The 18,825-nt window shown below is 37.1% G+C and overlaps 1 protein-coding gene and 1 pseudogene across 2 annotated transcripts in view; one reads left to right on the top strand and one right to left on the bottom strand.

Moving 5' to 3' along the window:
* The window catches only part of XPO5 (exportin 5), a 39,943-nt gene that overhangs the window by 9,668 nt on the left and 11,450 nt on the right, over positions 1-18,825 (bottom strand). For both annotated transcript variants that reach the window (XM_015600336.2, XM_006926509.3), the window contains 11 exons: positions 18,686-18,769; positions 17,954-18,079; positions 16,906-16,996; positions 14,827-14,955; positions 13,359-13,477; positions 11,761-11,916; positions 10,498-10,539; positions 10,084-10,173; positions 9,144-9,343; positions 8,384-8,483; positions 7,366-7,547 (listed from right to left, as the gene is read on the bottom strand). In XM_015600336.2, the coding sequence (XP_015455822.1) occupies positions 7,366-7,547; positions 8,384-8,483; positions 9,144-9,343; positions 10,084-10,173; positions 10,498-10,539; positions 11,761-11,916; positions 13,359-13,477; positions 14,827-14,955; positions 16,906-16,996; positions 17,954-18,079; positions 18,686-18,769 (1,319 nt within the window). The remainder of the gene's footprint in view (positions 1-7,365; positions 7,548-8,383; positions 8,484-9,143; positions 9,344-10,083; positions 10,174-10,497; positions 10,540-11,760; positions 11,917-13,358; positions 13,478-14,826; positions 14,956-16,905; positions 16,997-17,953; positions 18,080-18,685; positions 18,770-18,825) is intronic.
* Positions 16,048-16,892, top strand: LOC102897411 (annotated as a pseudogene).

Here is an 18,825-nt window from a genome sequence, read left to right as displayed (position 1 = left end):
AGAGTGGTTTTCACCTTGTAATTCAGTGATACTACACTTCCACATAGACAAATCTCCCTGTCAACACTACTCCTGGCAGGGGAAAGGAAAGATGGTATAAGCTTTTCAGTGTTTCCCTGGAAAAGAGAATAGACTTCAAGCTATTAAGTATAGTTGCAGAGTATACAACCTAAAAGCAATCAAGAAGAAAAGCAAATCTGGAGATATCTCATCAATATCACAGTCTGAAGCTAGAAAGCAGAATTCTTTTGAACCTGCACCAGTGCCTTGGCACTGTTTTCTGACTGCCCGTGATACAGGAAGAAATGTCAGAGGCATGTGGATTCACAGGCGGGAACACAAAGCAGGTGGTAATATGCCCCCGTTTTTCAAATGTTTTGCCTCCATTCCAAAAATACGGACCCTATAATGCTGTGACAGTTGTTTCAGCTTCCTGGAGGAGCATCCACAATTCCCAACATGTGCGTCTGTTCTCCACCAAAATGACTTACCTGGGCAGTTACTGGCTTTGTATGACTAAGGAGGAGAGACTGTAGACCTGATCTTCCTGCCATCACAGTAGTCCCTCCTGCCCCAAGCAATGGCACCACTGAACAATCTATATAGCCAGACAGCATAACTACTTATTTGTCTTTTAGAAGTTAATTATACGGTATCTCAAACATATAGAAAATTACAGAACATAACGGACACCAGCAATGTCACATATTTAAGATGCACAATGAACAGATCATTTTAGACCATTTAAAAAAAAAATAAAAACCTCATTGTTTTTAAAATCTAACCATGTACACTTATTAGTACACTTGTTTAAATTGTCTTTTAGAATGCCACTTAATATGTTATTTCTAGTTTATTTCCCCATTTCCCTACTGAGAGCTAATAAATTTGTCTCTACTCTTTTGCTTGCAATGAGCTCTTCTGTAGAGGTCTCCTTGTGTATATGTGTGACAGTTTCTCTATCGTGGACATAAACAGGTAGAATTACTGGATACTGGTCCTTTGCAACTAATGGGTTACAAATATCCTCTCCCAGTCTGTGGCTTGACTTGCTTACACTGACATTTGCAATAGGCTTTACTTTTTTTTGTGGTACAATACACATAACATAAAACATATCATTTTTAAGTGTACAGTTAAGTGGTACTAAATACATATGCACTGTTGTGCAACCATCACCATCATCCATCCCCAAAACTATTTTCATCTTGTAAAACAAACCCTATTAAGCAGTAACTCCCCATTCTCCCTTACCCAAGCCCCTGGCAACCACCATTACACTTTATTTTTATGATTTTGATTACGCTAAGTACTTAAATAGAATCATACAGTATGCGAACAAAAAACGGGCTACCTTGGCAAGCCAGACAAGCTCAATAACCGAAGGTAACCACATGGGATACTTTGATCATATAAAAAATTCCTAACTGAACAGGTTATAATGGAAAGTTACATCTAAGGCCTATATGATAGATTAATCTCTACCCTGTCCATTGCTTTTGTGCATCTAGGATAACATAGATGCACAAAATGTCAGAGTGATCTCTTCTCCAGACCTCCAAGATAAACACCCCAGCAAGGGGCAAGACAACCCCAAAATTCATTATCTTTTACTTTTGCATGCCTTGGTAAACTATGTATGATAAATGTTAACTATCCCACATCCCCCAAAGAAGTATGTATCTTTCCATTTTACTTTTTATCTAATCCTAGAGATTTCCCCACTCTGCTTTTTTCCACTTCCTTAATCTAATGGATTTCATGTAACCTTCCTTATGTCTCTTCTCCTTTGATTCTAACATATAAAATAAACTGCAAACTGCTATTCCTTGGAGCATTATCTCAATTCTTTGAGATTCTGCTTTTGGGACTGGCCCCAAAACCTTGGCTCAAATAAACTCCTTAAATCTTTCTTTAGGTTTAGAATTCCTTTCATCAACAAGTATTTGTCTTTTTGTGACTGGCTTATTTCACGTAGTATAATGACCTCAAGGTTCATCCATGTTGTAGCATACTGCAGAACTTTCTTCCTTTTAAAGGCTGAATAATATTCCATTGTGTAAATATACCACATTTTGCCTATCCATTCAGCTATCAATGGATACTTTCGTTTTTGCTATTGTGAATGATGCTGCTGTGAACATGGGTGTATAATATTTCTTCAAGACCCTGCTTTAAATTCTTTTGAGCATATACCTAGATAATATGGTAACTATTTTTAATCTTTTGAAGAACCATCAAATTTTTTGAGGAACTGTTTCCCACAGTGGCTGTACCATTTTATATTCCCACCCAACAGTGCACAACGGTTCCAATTTCTCCACATTCTCCCTAACACTTGCTATTTTCTGATTTTTTCATAGTAGCAATCCTAATGGTGTGAAGTGAGATACAATTAGTTTTGATTTGCATTTCCCTAATGATTTGTGAGGTTCAACATCTTTTCATGTGCTTACTAGCATTTCATATATTTTCTGTGGCAAGACAACCTCAACTCAAGTCCTTTGCTCTTTTTTTAATCAGGTTTTTTTTTGTAGTTGAGTTTTAGAAGTCCTCTAATTATTGTGAATATTAATCCCTTATCAGGTATGATTTGGAAGTGTTTCTCTCATTCTGAGGGTTGCCTTTTTACTGTGAATGTCTTTTAATGCACAAAATTTAAAAATTTTCATGGAATCCAATTTGTCTACTTTTTTCTTTTGTTACCTGTGCCTTTGGTGTCACATCCAAGAAACCATTGCCAAATCCAATGTGAAGCTTTTGTCCTACGATTCCTTCTAAGAGTTTTATTTTAGTTCTTAACATTAGTTCCTTGATCCACTTTAATTTTTGCATATGGTGTTAGGAAAGAATCCAACTTTATTCCTTTGCATGTAGGTATTTAGTGTTCCCAGTATCATTTATTGAAAAAGTTCTCCTTTCCTCATTTAATAGTCTTGGCATCCATGTCAAAAATCATTTGACCATATAAATGAGGGTTTACTTCTGGGCTCTATATTCTATTGGTCGATGTATATCTTTATTTCAATACCACACTGCTTTGATGACTGTAGCTTTGCAGTAAGTTCTAAAATCAGAAAGTTCTAAAATCAGAAAGTGTGAGTTTTCCAGTTTTGTTTTTCTTTTTCAAGACAGTTTTGGGTATGTGGGGTCCCTTGAGATGCCATATGAATTTTAGGATGGGTTTTTCTATTTCTGCAAGAAACATCAATGGGATTTTGATAGGGATTGCACTGTATATGTGTAGATCTCTTTGGGTAGTGTTAACATTTTAATAATATTAAGCCTGCCAATCCATGAACAGTATTTCCATAAATTTATGTCTTCTTTAATTTCCTTCAGCAATGTTTTGTAGTTTTCAATGTATAAGTTTTTTACCTTTTTGGATGTTAATTCCTAAGTATTTTATTCTTTTTGATGCTACTGGAAATGCAATTGTTTTTGCAATTTCCTTTTTAGATTGTTTATTGTTAGAATTTAGAAATGCAATTAATTTGTGTGTTGACTTTGTATTTTGCTACTCTGTTTAATTTATGTACAGTTGACCCTTGAGCAACATGGGTTTGAACTGCGCAGGTCCACTTATACACGTTTTTTTTCTTTCAATTGGAATTTTCTATGTCATTTGTGAATAGAGATAACTTTACTTCTTTTCCAATTTGGATGCCTTTCTTTTTCTTGCCTAACTGCTCTGTCTGGGATTTCCAACAGGCAATGTTGAATAACAGTGGTGAAAGTGAACATCGTTGTCTTATTCCTGATGGTAGGGGGAGAGCTTTCCGTCTTTCACCATTTACTATAAGCTGTGGATTTTTCATAAAAATCATTTTCCATGTTGAAGTTTCCTTCTAGTCCTAGTTATTAGCTCAGTGTGTTTAATCACGAGAGGATGCTGAATTCTGTCAAATGCCTTTTCTGTGTCAATTAAGATGAACATGTGTTTTTTTCCCTTTGTTCTATCAATATGGTATATTACACTGATTTATTTTCGTGTGTTGAACCACTCTTACATCCTTGGGATAAATCCCACTTGGTCACTGTGTATAATCCTTTTAACATGCTATTGGATTCAGTTTGCTTGCATTCTGTGAGGCTGTCCACAACTCTCCCTCAGCCTTTATTTTACCTCCTGTTGTGTGGAGCTCAAGTATAGGTTAACGGGTGCCATTTACTTTTAAAAACTGCAATGTACTACATTTTTGGTTTCTAAATTATTATTATTTTTTGGTTTGTTTGGGGGGGGAAGATATCTGAAATGATCTCTGATAAAATCAATTTCCTAAAGAAATTCAATCTTAAGTTTGACAGACAGCAGGTGAGGTATTTGTTTTCTATTCTTTAATTTTGATTGTGACCCCAAGAGATAATTAAAAAAAAAAATTAAGGGTTAATGCATCATATATCAACTGTCCCTGATGCTACAACAGAATCTCGTATTCCTTAAATCCTCCTCTCCTCCTCGAGGAGGTGGCACCTTTGTGGCTGCACCTCTAATTCACAAACAGAGGCAGGAGGACTCAGAATACATACTGCTCCAATAGCTCTGACTCTAGGTCAGGTGTTCATAAGCAGGGACATCTATAACCTCTAGTAATATTAAGGCTCCTGAAATATCATGTTTCCTGATACTCTTGCAAGTTAGAGATCTGCGCTTCTACATTAAGAGGGACTAGCTATTATTTGGCAAAGATAAAGACAATCAGGTAATAAAAGTTTTAAGTTTTGGACAATCTGTACTTATCTGAAATATTCTTGTATCACCAGCTAAAAGTGTAATCACTATGTTAAACAAGACTTCACATACATAAAGATTTCAATAGAGCATAGAGAAGAAATATAGAAACAATGTAACAAAATTCAAGTTAACAGAAAAGCTGTAATCATTATAAATAGATAATGACATTGCACCATTCCAGAACCTGAGAGTTCTCCCCACATCTTTTCTCCATCCAACCCACTAGGAACAATACTGTCCAAAAGAAATATAATGTAAGCCACATAAGCCATTTAAAATTTTCTAGCCAGCTAAACTTATAAAGTAAAAGAAACAGGTTAAATTAATCATGTTTTATTTAACTCAAAGCATCAAAAAAAGAAAAAAATCATTTCAACATGTTATCAATATAAAAAAAATTATTGAGATAGTTTACATTTTTTTTCTGTAGTAAGTTCTTGAAATCTGATTTGTATTTTATACTTACAGCTTATCTCAGTTCAGACTAGACACATTTCAAATACTCAATAGCCAGCCACATGTGGCTAGTGGATATATTGGACAGCATAGGGCTAACATTTTTGCTTATCAGACTCTTTGACAGAGAGTTAAAACTCACAGCTCCAATATACAACTGGTGGAAATATAAATTGTGAATTAACTAGTATACCACTTTAGAAAACTATTTGGTTCTATCGATGAAAACTGAAAATATGCATGCCTTATAAACCAGGAATTCTACACCTACATGTAGGATTCGACTTCTACCCAACAGAAATTAAGTCCATCAATACTAAAAGTTACAGCACAGTCACACAATGGAGTACCACATAAACAACGAGAATGAACAAACCACAACTACATGCAATAACATGGATGACTCTCAGAAACATAATATAGAGCAAGAGAAGTCAGACATGAAGGAATACATGTATTAAAGCTTGAAAAATGAGGCAAAATATTAAGTCAGAATAGTGGTTACCCTTGAGGGGCAGGTAGTGACCTGAAAATGGGTGCTGGGTAGGGTCATTTTTGATCTGGGTGCTGATTACATAGATGTTTCCACTTTGTGAAAATTCACCTACACATACTCTTAATTCATGTCCTTGTCTTATATATATTTGTGCCCTTACATTATACTTAAAAACAAAATTTACTACAAAAACACGACAAAACTCTGACAGCTCCAGCTACACACTATTCAAGAAATCTAACTGCTCTATAACTACAGTCAACATTTTTCAAAATACCTTTTCACTGACTTTGGAATTTCCCAAAAGCACTGAATTTTAAAAAAAACATCAAGATGACAATCATGCTGTTCTTGTGGCCTCCTCGACCAACCAGGAATGACCCTTGTTTCCAGGTCTGGGTTCTCACCACATGGACTCTGGCCACAGGCTAAAAAGACTGGGTCCATGCGTCTATTGCCATCTGACATCATCACTTTCACATTTTGGTTCTGAAAATCTCAATATGGAAACAACCTTTCCTTGACTAAATAGTTTACTGCCCTCTCAACATGCAAGCCATACTTTATTGAAATCTCTTTCCTCTTTTTGAAATCAGAACAAAATATTGCCTATTTCCAAAAACATGTCCACAACAACTCTTTCAGACATTCCAGACCACCAAATTGGTCAACATTCACTTTAAACCTTTGCTTTCTAAGTTTACCATCTAAGGGTGTCTGTTGCCAGCAGAACATCCCTGAGGCATGAGTAATGTGGTCTGCCCAGTTAAGACTCTGCTCTTACTCCATGCATAAGGGGCCAAAAAGCATTATAACAGAACGCTAACCTGTAACCACAAATACTGTGAGATATAAGAAACAGTGAAATTTTGTTTTGGATAGAACTGAATTCTATCCAAAGCCTATCTTTCTCTGTGGAGAGCATCTCTGAATCATCAAACATATATCAAATAACCAACAAGTTTAGCCTTGGCCTACTTCCACTTGAATATATTAGCTCATGTGATTTTCAACAGTGATTCTTAACTTTTAATGTGCACAAGAACTGCCTCAGGATCTTGTTATAATGCAGATCCTGATTTAATATGTCTGAGGTAGGAGCTTGATTCTACACTACAAACAAGATAATGGCTGCTGGTCTAAGGATTCAGCTTTGCAAAGCAAAGACCTAGAAAAGGAAGGTGGGAACATGTGTCATGCCTCCCTGTGGCATGATCAGCCACTGGATGTTCAGTCCATTTGCTATCAAGAGTCATTACTGATAAATACAGATTAGCTCATTTGATGACCACTCAGAGAAGCACTGGTACAGAAAGCGATTGTCCTGCTCCCAATGAACAGTTTCTTCTCTGGCAAAAATTCAGACCAAATAAAACTCAAAGTAAAAAGTAGGGATGAAGTATAAAGAAACAGGAAAAGAACACAGAAGAGGCTCAAAGTGAGAAAAGCCATTTTAGGATTAGCTCCCATGTGTTCATTTGGAATGTGAGACTTATGCAATAAGAGCTAATGTTATTTTTAAAAAGAGATCCCTCCACCACTGAAAAAAATAAGACCTAGTGCCTCATTTATCATCACTTGAATCTAAAGAAATGTAAACGAATTCAACTCTTGAGATTCTTTAGGTAAAAAAATAAAATTATGAAACAACAACAGAAAAACCATTATTCGGACTCACCTTATAAGGGCAAGCAAATTGTCAAGAAGTTTCAGAATCTGTTCTGTGCAGGGGTTACGGAAGATTGGATTTCCCGTGGGCATATAACCCACCACAAATCCCCCAGCTTTGGCTTCTTCGAGGTCAGTGGGCCAGCAAGTTCGCTTCACAACACCCAGAATGCTATACACACAAAAGCTCATCTACAGAATAAAAAAGAAAGGTAAACATAAAAGGAAAAGATAAAAGTACTGTTAGATATATGCAAAGTTATGGCAAAAGTGATAGAGAGGCCAGAGAAAATAGACCTCTTGCTCCCATCCCTGTCCCTTCCTTTAAGATTGAGTCCAAGAGGGATCCGGTCCTTTCATTGCCATCTTAAGGTGCAGTAGAGTAAGCTCTAGAAGCTTCCTTTCATGAGGATGTCATTCCAGAGGCTACAGTGACCCTCTTACAGGACCCCAATTAGAATGTGTCTTGGAAATGCTTTAAAACAAAGTGTTTAGATTGGTAACACTTCATCTTGTTTTTGAGTTGACCTTGTACCCTCCAGCTTAGGCCTTGACAGCTTTTGCCCTAACCCCACTCATGGTCCTCTCAACCAACCTACTACCTGCCAGGTTAATTAACATGACTTTTGCCTTAACAGTGCCAGGAACAATGCTTATTTGAATAGCAAAGAACTGAAAAATCTTAGATTTGCAAGTTAGGCCATCATTTGGGAGTTTACATGCCAGAGAGCAAAGGCAGGGAGGACTCACCCTGCTGACCAAGTTCTGACCTACTTCCTCATTACACCTTCAGTCTTCAGAGCTACTTAGAGATCCTTGAAGCCAAAATAATGACTTCATGGAAAAGACCATCTGCTCTGTTGTGGGAACTAACTCAAGAATTCAAGACTAAAGAAGAAAAGAAAGGAGAAGCTTAGGGAAGTGAAGACTCCCAGATTTCTTATCCTTATAGAAAAAACATAAATGACAACACCATACTCCTACCCTTGGCTAATTCAACTTCCCATTCCCAGGAAAGGCTTACTCACTCGTGCACGATTTAAGCCACAGGGATCCTCCAGGCCTGGGTCACAGCTTTTCCGATCTGCACCCACATAGGCAATAAATGCGTCAATATCTGACAGCACCCTGAAGATTGGGGGAGGGAAGACAAGTAATATCATTATAAGCAAGGACAACTTCTTTCACAAGAGCAAATAAGCTGTCATTTTTTAGGCCCAAAGAGCAGTTGTTACAGTGAGAAGAGTTTAATCGTATTAATTGTCAGCTTTCATTTGAAGGTTTAAACTTCTCTTCCCACTTCTAAATGTTATTAGGGACATAAGAATCAAAAAGGATATAAGCCTGAGAATGTTATATGGGCACAGATAAATGTCTGTGTGGCTTCTACAATGTATGACCCCTATTGACTGTTCTCATTTCTTTACATGTGCTGGTGCTACAACACAGACACAGATCTTACTTTGTGGCCTCCAGACTCATATGATCCATTTTTACTCATTTCCTCTCCCTCCCAACACCTCTCTGTTCAGCAAAGGGATATTTTCAGCAATTAGAATATAAGACTGCTTTTAGCAATTAGAATATAGCAATATAGAATATAAGACTATATTTAGCAATATAGAATATAAGACTGCTTTTAGCAATTAGAATGTAAGACTGACCCTCAGATATCACTGATTGCACCATTACATCTCAATATCCTTCCATCCCCACCCTGGGCACAGCTCTTGAAATAGAATGGGTGCTCGAGTGCAGTGCCAGTCAGTGGCAAAAAATCTCCTCTACCTGTGCATGTCTTCAGAAAGCCAGATGCTGGCTACTGGTGCCATCAGCTCCTCTAGGAACACTTTCTGACGCTCATAGTTCTTGAACTGGTTGCTAATGAGAACCAGAGCTTCCATGAGGGCACACTTCTCCATTTGTGTCAGAAGTAGCTCATTGGAGAGGAGTTGCTTCACATGGTTATAAAGCATATCAAAATTGGGCTGCAGGTCACATAGGGGAAAAAAAAAAAAAACAGGTGCTAAAGTTCTGATTTTCAGGAGGAGGTGGGTTACTCAAAGAAGGTAGAAAGGAGACCAAAGCATTCCCAAGAAGGTCAGGCCCATAAGACTGTCCTTAGTAATTTAGCTATAATGTTCTTTTGCCTGGACAAGCAAGGGAATTTAGGCAGAAGGTGGTTCATGCCTTGAGTATTTAGGTAACCGTAATTTCCTATACTACAGCTATGAAAACAATGTCTTTTTTCTACATCAACTTTTGCATTATCTTCACAAAGATCAGTTTGTTTAATATATATATAAATAACTGCTGTGTGTTCGGAGAAATTTCTGGTTAATTTATAATCTGGAATACTCTTAAATTTCTTTTAGACCCTCCAAAAATGATTGGGGTTCATATCTGGCTTCTCTCAAGATTAGGTACGTCTCACCTGGCAGCAGCAGTTAAGAATATCACAAAGTATAGTAAAAAGATGTACAATGATGGGGAAAACTTGGCCATCCATATGGAAGACAACTATTCATTTTGGGAGATTACTTTGCATTTTTAACTCTACTACTAAGTAAGAGAGGAAAAGGACACCAAACTCAAGAATGCTTATCCTAAGCAAAGCTATAGTTTCTAGTTTTCCCTTTATGTGAGGTATCAAGAGGGCTCGATATAGGGAAATGAAACCAAACTTGTCAGGTCTCAGTGGCTACTTTGCCAACGTCCAGTGGCTTACCAGCACGAGCTGGGGGTAGTCACGACATATCTTGATGATGGAGGAACAAGCATGTCTCCTCACATTTCTCACTGCCCGGGTTCTGGGGGCCTGGGAAGAGATATTCGACAAACTTGGAGCCACTTTTTATACAATTTGCAGATGCATAGAATCATGGAAATATCTCTCTTAGACGCAAATTAACAATCAATTTTCCTAACTGTGGAAGTATAATCAAGTGACATTTATAGTCACCGTGAATCCACATATTTATTGTTTGCCCTAGACTATCTCCAATACCATACAAAACACCTTATCATATGATCATCTCCTGCCTTTACTAACTCTTCTACTTATAAAAAATTCTAGACTGTTAGGTATTCATACTTTTGCTTTCCAGAAGTTAAAATGTATTGGTTGAATTAATGGTCTTACCTTACTTTCTTCAACAGTTTCAAAAGTGACAGATGAAAATAGCTAAGGGGAAGGAAAAAAAAGGTCACTTATCACTCCCAAATGCAGAAAGTTGTTTTAAATAGTATTTATCATAAAGTGTCTGACAAAATCCCAAAAGTAACAAAAGGGCTTTCAACTGGCGTTACAAAATTTCAGATGTTCGTTTTCTCAGATAGCTACAAGAGGTTTGAGATTCATAATTTCACTATCAAACATTTTACAAAGACGAAGGTCACAGAAGCCAAGAACAATCCATGCCATCATGCAAACACTCAGCTACAGTGACACTTCTTCCTTACCAACACTTTTTATTAAAAGCTGAGTGGTCTACCCTCCCTTATTCCATTGCATAACTTCCCATTAACTCTTTAACCCAATGCAATGACTGCTGCCCTAGTCATTATGATGGACTAGCACTCTAACAAAGGTCTAATTGAGAAACCCAAAGTATAGTCTCCAGTTCTTAGAGAACTTTTGTTGCAACATGAGTCCACTTTTTGAAGTTCAACTGGTCTTTGTCAGAACATTTTCTCCATTTCCTTGGCTAGCTCCTAGCTCCTTCTTCTTTGGGACTTGTTCTTTCCCTCCACCTCCACTGATGGTGATCTCCAGGGTTCCCTGCTTGAGCCACATGTCTAACTCTTTTCTAGGGCTTCATCTCTACTCTTGGCACTTCTATGAAGTGCACTTCTTGGCACTTTTATCTTGTAATTTTTTAGAATATAGACCTTTAACCTCAAATAGCCAATTTATTGTGAGGTGTCTCCACCTAGCTGTTGTACATATCCTTTAAACATAGTATTCTAAAACAGAACTCACTCCCTTCTCTTCCTTACTCCCACTCTCCCTCCTGATCCAGTATTTTCACTCAGGTGGTGCTCTACTACTCACCTAGTCACCTAACTGGAAACCCCAAAACTGTCCATACTGACATTCCCTCTCAAAAATCTCTATCTGACAGCACACCCTGATACCCTTCCATTAAGTATTCTCTTCCATTTCTCAGTGTACACATCTATTAACTGCAATGGCACACTTTTTCCCAAACAGAGCTCTCCTAAAGGGTGGTAAGGCTTTTCTCCTAGTGTGGTGCCTGATCCACAATAAGTACTAAGTAAATATTTGATAAATGAATAAATGACTGTTTATTAGCTTGTCTCACACACTTTCAAAAACAGTTACAAAATGCCAAAATAAAGCTTTAAATGCCAAAATAAAGTTTATAAAGGAGGCAGAGTTTACCTTAGAGAAGACCTGGGGCAGGAACTCTGGTCTGTAGGTGACAAATGGAAAGATTGCTGAGACATTAGTGAGGACACAGGACAGAATGAGGGGGTCCTTGGTATCAAAGTTCAGGACCATCTGCAATAGCTCTATTCCATCATTAACTGGGATTTCCTGTAATACAGATATGAACAAGAGGCTGACACAACAGATGACTACTTTTATGAAACTTCCTTTGGACCCTAGGTTATAAATACCTAATAGAGTTGCCACATCTGGTTTTATAAACTGCTTTTTAACCCTTAAAATTCTAAGCATTACCTCGTTATTAGAAATTGTCATATATGATGCCAGCATGTACTATCTTAGGGATATAGCACCTCCTACTACTAGAAACTGAGACTATTTCCATTTCTTCACCATTGTACATAATGCTGATATACATCTTAGCAAAAAAATTTTTGGCTACATTATCAGTTGTTTCACTTGAATAAGAGACTTTTGGGGATGGCTAGAATCATTGGGTCAAAAGTAGGAGTATATATAAGTCAAGTTGCTTTTCTTCTTTATAGGTTCTATCAATTGATTCTCCATCCATTATGTGTCCTTCTTACCATGTTCTCAGAAGCAGTGAGTTTATTCCCTAAAACTTTCACTTAAGTAAAAATGAGTTTATTTATATTTGCATTTCTTCAATTACTGAGGTTGAATTTTTTTCATATTTACTAACACTTTAGTTTCTCCTCTGTATATTACCTGATCATGTCTTTTGTCTATTTCTCCACTAGGTTCTAGTGTTTTTATCAATTTATACAAAAATCTTAATGTGAAATATTCCAGGCCTTTAATGGTATAAGCAATACTTTAATAACTTTCTATACAACCACTTTGAGAAGTACAATGTTACTAACGTGGTTGCTCTGTGACATACCTTCCTTTTCAGCCATAGTGGCTGCCACTATCCTGAATCTGGTGTTCGTAGTTTCATGGATTCCTTAGTTTCTGTAGACCTTTGCCACAAATGTACATATTTCTAATTATACAGTAGTGTATGTTTACTTTTGTAGCTTGCTAATTTGGGTCAACATTATGTTTATTAGAATCATACTTATTTATGGAATAACCCTAGTTCATTTTCGCTCTTCTATAAATATATTACAATCTATTCTACACAAACTATTGGTGGATACTAAGTATTTTTCTTGGCTTAACACACGTTTCTATGAATATTGGTGGCTTAGTACACACGCCGAGTTTCTTCAGAGTCCAGACTTCAGAGTGGAGTTGCTGGGTTGTAAGGCAACGTGTCTTCAACTAGATATTGCCAAATTATTCACTGTTTTCCCTGTGACTATTTTACTACCTGTGTTTCACTGTACTAACAGTCTCATCTTATTATCCTCTTAAAATGAATATTAAGCATTGTAGGGCTTAGAGTCAGAGAGACCTAAGTCAGCTTTGCTATTTACTAGCCATGTGAACTTGAGTATGTTATTTAACCTCTCTGAATCTAAGTGTCCTCTTCTGTAAGATGCACATCCACAGATTTTCCTCTCTCTGTCAGTTTTTTAAAAAATCAAAATCATTACACAATCAGCACAGGAAAAGTTACTTACTCCTTTATCTAGTGTTCGAAACATCTGGTTGATCACACTTTCCAAAAAAACAGTCATGGCTTCCCACTGCACAAATGAAGGTGAGAAGATGGAGCAGAGGTTGCCTTCTCCAGTACCAGCTGTAGTAAAACAGGGTTTTAAAACACACACACCCCCAAACATTGTAGGATCACAGAAGACACAAAGAGACAATGAGGCCTTAGGGACCACTAGGTAATTTCACAGTTGAAGGAACAGAATAATCTAACTCCTCTCAGCCTGGGAGAAGAAAAGAAGAAAAAGGAAAAAGAAGTCCCTATCGTGCCTCCGCCTCTATGAGCTGTCTGAATTCACGTCTATGAGCCTTGCTTATAAAACCATTTTGAGTACTGAAGGCAAATATACATACAAGCATCAAAAACAGTGCATGGCCAATTAGAGGCAACTGACAAATATTAATATCTCCCTTCCTCCCTCTTTATAATCTGGTCTAAATAATTAAGATAAAGAATCCTTCCAACAAGGAATTGATGTAAGATACAAAATGTTGCTTCACATCCAGCAGCCTCAAGACAATTGCCAAGGGCTATATCTGTAGAACTGTGCCACCCTCCAAATTCACACGCATCACCAAACCACATCACTCAAATAGCAAGGCACAGGCAAAAAGATTTACAAATTACTTTTCTTGCTTCCATCAGTGCTCCCATTTTTTAGCTTCATCTTGATGCAACATATTTGAGCCTCTGCAAACATCTGAGTTACTAGATACCAAGGACCTTCAGAGTCAATTGTGAATATGCAAAACTGAATGTTAAATTCCATGAATGTCAAGTAACTAATGGACTTGGTAACTGACCATTAATGTGGACCTTTTCTAAAGCAGTGATTTATACCCTCACCTGCTTTATTAATCATGTCACCCACAACATGCATTAATAAGATCATAGACAGAAGGTATGGAGTACAGAGAAATTACCTGGCTTATGCATTTGGATAGAGGGGTTATTTGAATTTATATAAGGTGGCATTTCCCAAAGGCTTGAGGTAGTTGAATGATATGGGAAGACCCTGTACCGCTTCTGTTATGCCTGACAAACAAGACATTCTTTCTGAGTTTAGGAGTGGTGCCATGTAAGAATTTGGTTGAAAAACTTTTAAAAAGTTAGGTCTAGACATGCAATTTGTTAAGATGGTACCTGAAGTAAAGTAATAAAATCAATAATAAACAATTAGTTCTGTTAAAAAAGAAAAATGAAAGCAAAATTGACAAGGACATGGTTTTACCCTAAACAGATTAGAAATTTGGTGTTATCTGCTTTCTTGGTCTGTGTGTAAATGAAAAGGCTCGCTCCATAGAATTGGGTAGTGAGCAAAGCTATTTTTGAACACTATTAGCATATTGTCCTGAAGTGTGGCTCAGGTTTATTTCCTATGTATAGTTTTAATACAATATTTCACTGATGTTCAGACATAAAAAAAAACTTACAGTTCATGGATCCAGTATCAACAGAAGTTGATAGCTGATACTTTAGCCATTCCCCAGCCATCTGGAAGCTAGTCTTGGGATCCAAACGACATGCTAACCTCATTACCTCTCCTTGTTGGGCCCGAGAGGCTGCCAAGAGAGACATGAATCAGTAAGTGTTACAAAACAGGTACTTACTTTGTTAATGTTCATTCATTTATCCATCCCAGGGGGGAAACATTCAAAGAGACTCTGTTTTTGCAGACTTGTGCTTTGAATGTGATCAATGTTCAATAAAGCTTTGTTAACAAATCCAGAAATTTTCAAAAACAAATTATCTTTGGAAGCTGCCCTTTGAGCTAGATCCTGTAAGTAGCAAACTAAAAAACGGTCTCCCATTTCTGTTGGAATTAAAGAGAGATCAGGTTGGTATAGGTGTAAAATGGTGTAGCTGCTGTGGAAAAAAACAGTCAGGCAGTTCCTCAAAACATTAAACATGGAATTACCATATGATCCAGGAATTCCCTTCCTAGGCATATACCCGAGAGAAATAACATATGTACACTAAAAAACTTGTATGCTATTGTTATAGCAGCATTATTCTAAATAGCCAAAAAGTAAAAACAACTCAAATATCCATCAACTTATTAGCAGATGAATAAAATGTATACAATTCCAAACAATGAAATATTATTGGCTGTAAAAAGAAATGAAGTACTGATACATGCTACACCATGGACCCATGGATGAATACGAAAAACATTATGCTAAATGAAAGACGGCAGTACAAAAGACCACATATTATATAATTCCATTTTTATGAAGTGTTCAGAATATAGAAATAAAAGTGAATTAGTGATTGTCTGAGGCTGGGAAGGATGAAGGGATTAGATGCTGACTGCTAATGGATACAGGGTTTCTTGGGGTCATGAAAATGTCCTAAAATTGATTGTGATAATGGCTGCACAACTCTGAAAATACTAAAAACCATTTAATTGTATATTATAAATGCATGGTAAATGAATTACATCTCAATAAAGCTAATGTTAAAAAAAAGAGGGGAGAGGGAGAGGAAACCAGGCTATAGAAAACCCAGTACAGAATTCGAATATTAGGTTACTGGGTTTTTCCTTTCTTTCTTAGAAGACCCACACGGTAAGATAGTATTTAATTCTAAGTATAAAAAAAAAATTTCAAGGCCACACTCTGCTCTGCTTGCCCCGCACGCTGCCTGTGCCCACCATGGTCACTGTGCAGCAGCTGGTAGGAAGATGATGCTTAGTGGAGAGCAAAGGCTTGGATGAGTACATAAAGGAATTAGGAGTAGGGATGGCTCTGCAAAAAATAGCCAAACCAGATTGTGTCATCACTTCTGCTGGCAGAAATCTCACCATAAAAACTGAGAACATGCTGAAAACAACAGTTTTCGTGTAACCTGGGAGAGAAATTTGAAGAAACTACAGATGATGGCAGAAAAATTCAGACTGTCTGTAACTTTATAAATGTACATTAGGTCAACATCAGGAATGGGATGGGAAGGAAAGCACAATAATGAGAAAATAGGAAGATGGGAAATTAATGGTGGAACGTGTCATGAACAATGTCACCTGTACTTGGGTCTATAATAATGTAGAGTAAAAATTCCATCATCCTTCTAGACAGGAATTAGCTGATAGGATAAACAGGCTCAGTTCAACAAGCAAATCTCTCTATGCTTGTTTTTTCATTATTGTGTTCAATTATCTTTATTACAAAAATTTTGTGTGCAATTATATATGTTTAATTTGGATCATCTCTTTGGTTAGTAAAGAAATGTGTTTATGCTACTAAAATAATTGAGGAGTGCCTTACAATGTCCAAAGGCAGGGCGTGCATGTGTACGTATGTGTTTGTGTGACAGAGAGAAAAATGTTGGATGTGACTAGGCTTGGAATGAGTGCAATCCCAGAACTCTCTGCAATGTGAACCTGGGGATTAAAGAGGCTGCTGTCCAGATTTAGGGCTCTGTTATATGGAACCCCAAGGGCCAGGCACCATGACTAACAACACTAGATGCCATTCTGAGACTGCTGGGAGAAATTCAAGGTCAATATCACTTACAGTTGAAGAAAGCATTGAAGTCCTCATCGCTATCAAAATCAAATCGAGAGTATTCACAGCTAGGACTGTCTGTTTTAGAAGGAAAGCCCATCTGGAAAAAGATAGTTGGGGTAAGGAATGAAAATGGACCTATCAAAAGAGACTTAACTCCAGGAGCTCAAGTACTTTTTACTTTGTTTAAGAAAAGTTAAGGGTCTACAGGAAATATTTTATGATAAATAACCACTTCTGGTCTAGCCCAATTTGTTCCCAGTTCCAATAATCCTGAGTGGTAGAAAAGAAAATACTAGTATTTTGACACTCTCTTCCAGTTTCTTCAGGGAGAATTAAATTTTGTAATTTCTTAAGAGTTTTTGAGCATAAAAACATCCCAAGACAAAGTGCTAATATAGGGTGTAACAAATAAAAAAGAACTGGGAACTATTTGTCTCCTTAAATGCTGAAACCTGGGAATAAGCATGGAAATGTGTATGTTTCATTCAAAAAGTACTGAAGAGCATGGCAGACAATTAGAACACATGTGCTAAGTGAATTCCTCAAGGAAATAAGGGGACTCTGGAGTGGGTGCCCTTCTCTGATTTTACAAATCAACGTTAAAGCATCTGTCTGTCAGCTGCAAAAGCCCTTAGCAGGTCTCAGGAAATCCATAAGCAACTCTCTGAGGTTGTGAGCAATCTGCTTCCACTCTCCTTTTTTATTCCCCTTCCTAACTCCCACTTGATATTCAGAAACAATAAGATATTACTTCCTCTTGGATCTTCTTCACTTCACCCTCCTTTCTGCTTTTAATCTCTCAAAAGCTATTCTCACATTGTATGATCATAGTCACTTCTTTTTCTCAGCATTTAGACGAAACTTGGTATATAAGTGCTCCAAGACACAAAGAGTAGATATAATAACCAGTATGGACTGCTGTCTTCTTGAAGAATAAGAGAATACACCCAAGGAAGGGATCTTAGTGACCAAGACAGGGCTGTCAATGATGTCAATCAAAGTCTTGTTATATGTATTCATCTGCATTCCACATGTTTAGACTCCCACTGCGTACCTTAACCAAGTTAGTCATAGAAGCACGAAGATATTTTGGTATTATTGCTAATAGCAAAGGGTCACGGGATAGGATCTCATGCCGGAAGAGGGCTCCCCAAGTCATCTGAGTTGAAGAGCGTAGAAACTAAAGGGGGAGAGGAAAAAACCTGTTTAAAGTTTTGGATTTCATAAAACCAAGATAATTACTTAGCCCAGCAATTATCAACTATATTTTTTCAATGCAATAACTCTCTGTAATACTTTGAACTGTCCAAACTATAGTACATCAGTGTTGACAGCTCATTATGAACCACATGTTAATAAGACAAATTGTGGGTTCAGGTGCCATTCTTGCAGCATGAGCTGAACTCTACTATTTCTCCTTTTTATGCAAGAGGTTATAGAAATCTCAGAGTGGTATTACAAAAAATACTGAATTGGATGAAATTAATTTTATAACACGATTAAGACTTTTGTACTTAAATTATCTTTAGTAGCAAATCACCTGGGACATACCTCACATCTGACTGAGCTTTACCAGAATAATATTACCTGAGGGAAAAAGCTGCTGACCCTGATGGTTCAATGCTGGTTCAGGAAGATTCAGCAATTCTCTTAATTAATACTATAATTATTTTCTAAGGCCTTAAGAGTCACATTTTATATATGAGCTGCTGATTACTTCAGGTCATAGTGCTTGATTTTGGCTTACCTAACTTAAATTTTGAGAAGTTACCTGCATAGAGTTTACCTGACTTGGATGCGTTGTGAAAGCAAGAAAAGATTCCAGATATTTTCCAAAGTTTGCTGGTGTTTCTACATTAGAATCCACACCCTGTAGGACAAAATGTCCATTACGTTAATGATGTTGCTGACTGGGAAGGGGGGGAG

The sequence above is a fragment of the Pteropus alecto genome, unplaced genomic scaffold (assembly GCF_000325575.1).
Source record: "Pteropus alecto unplaced genomic scaffold, ASM32557v1 scaffold7, whole genome shotgun sequence".
NCBI classification, from domain to species: Eukaryota; Metazoa; Chordata; class Mammalia; order Chiroptera; family Pteropodidae; genus Pteropus; species Pteropus alecto.
Note: the sequence above shows the minus strand (reverse complement) of the source record. Positions and strands in the feature narration are given on the sequence as shown.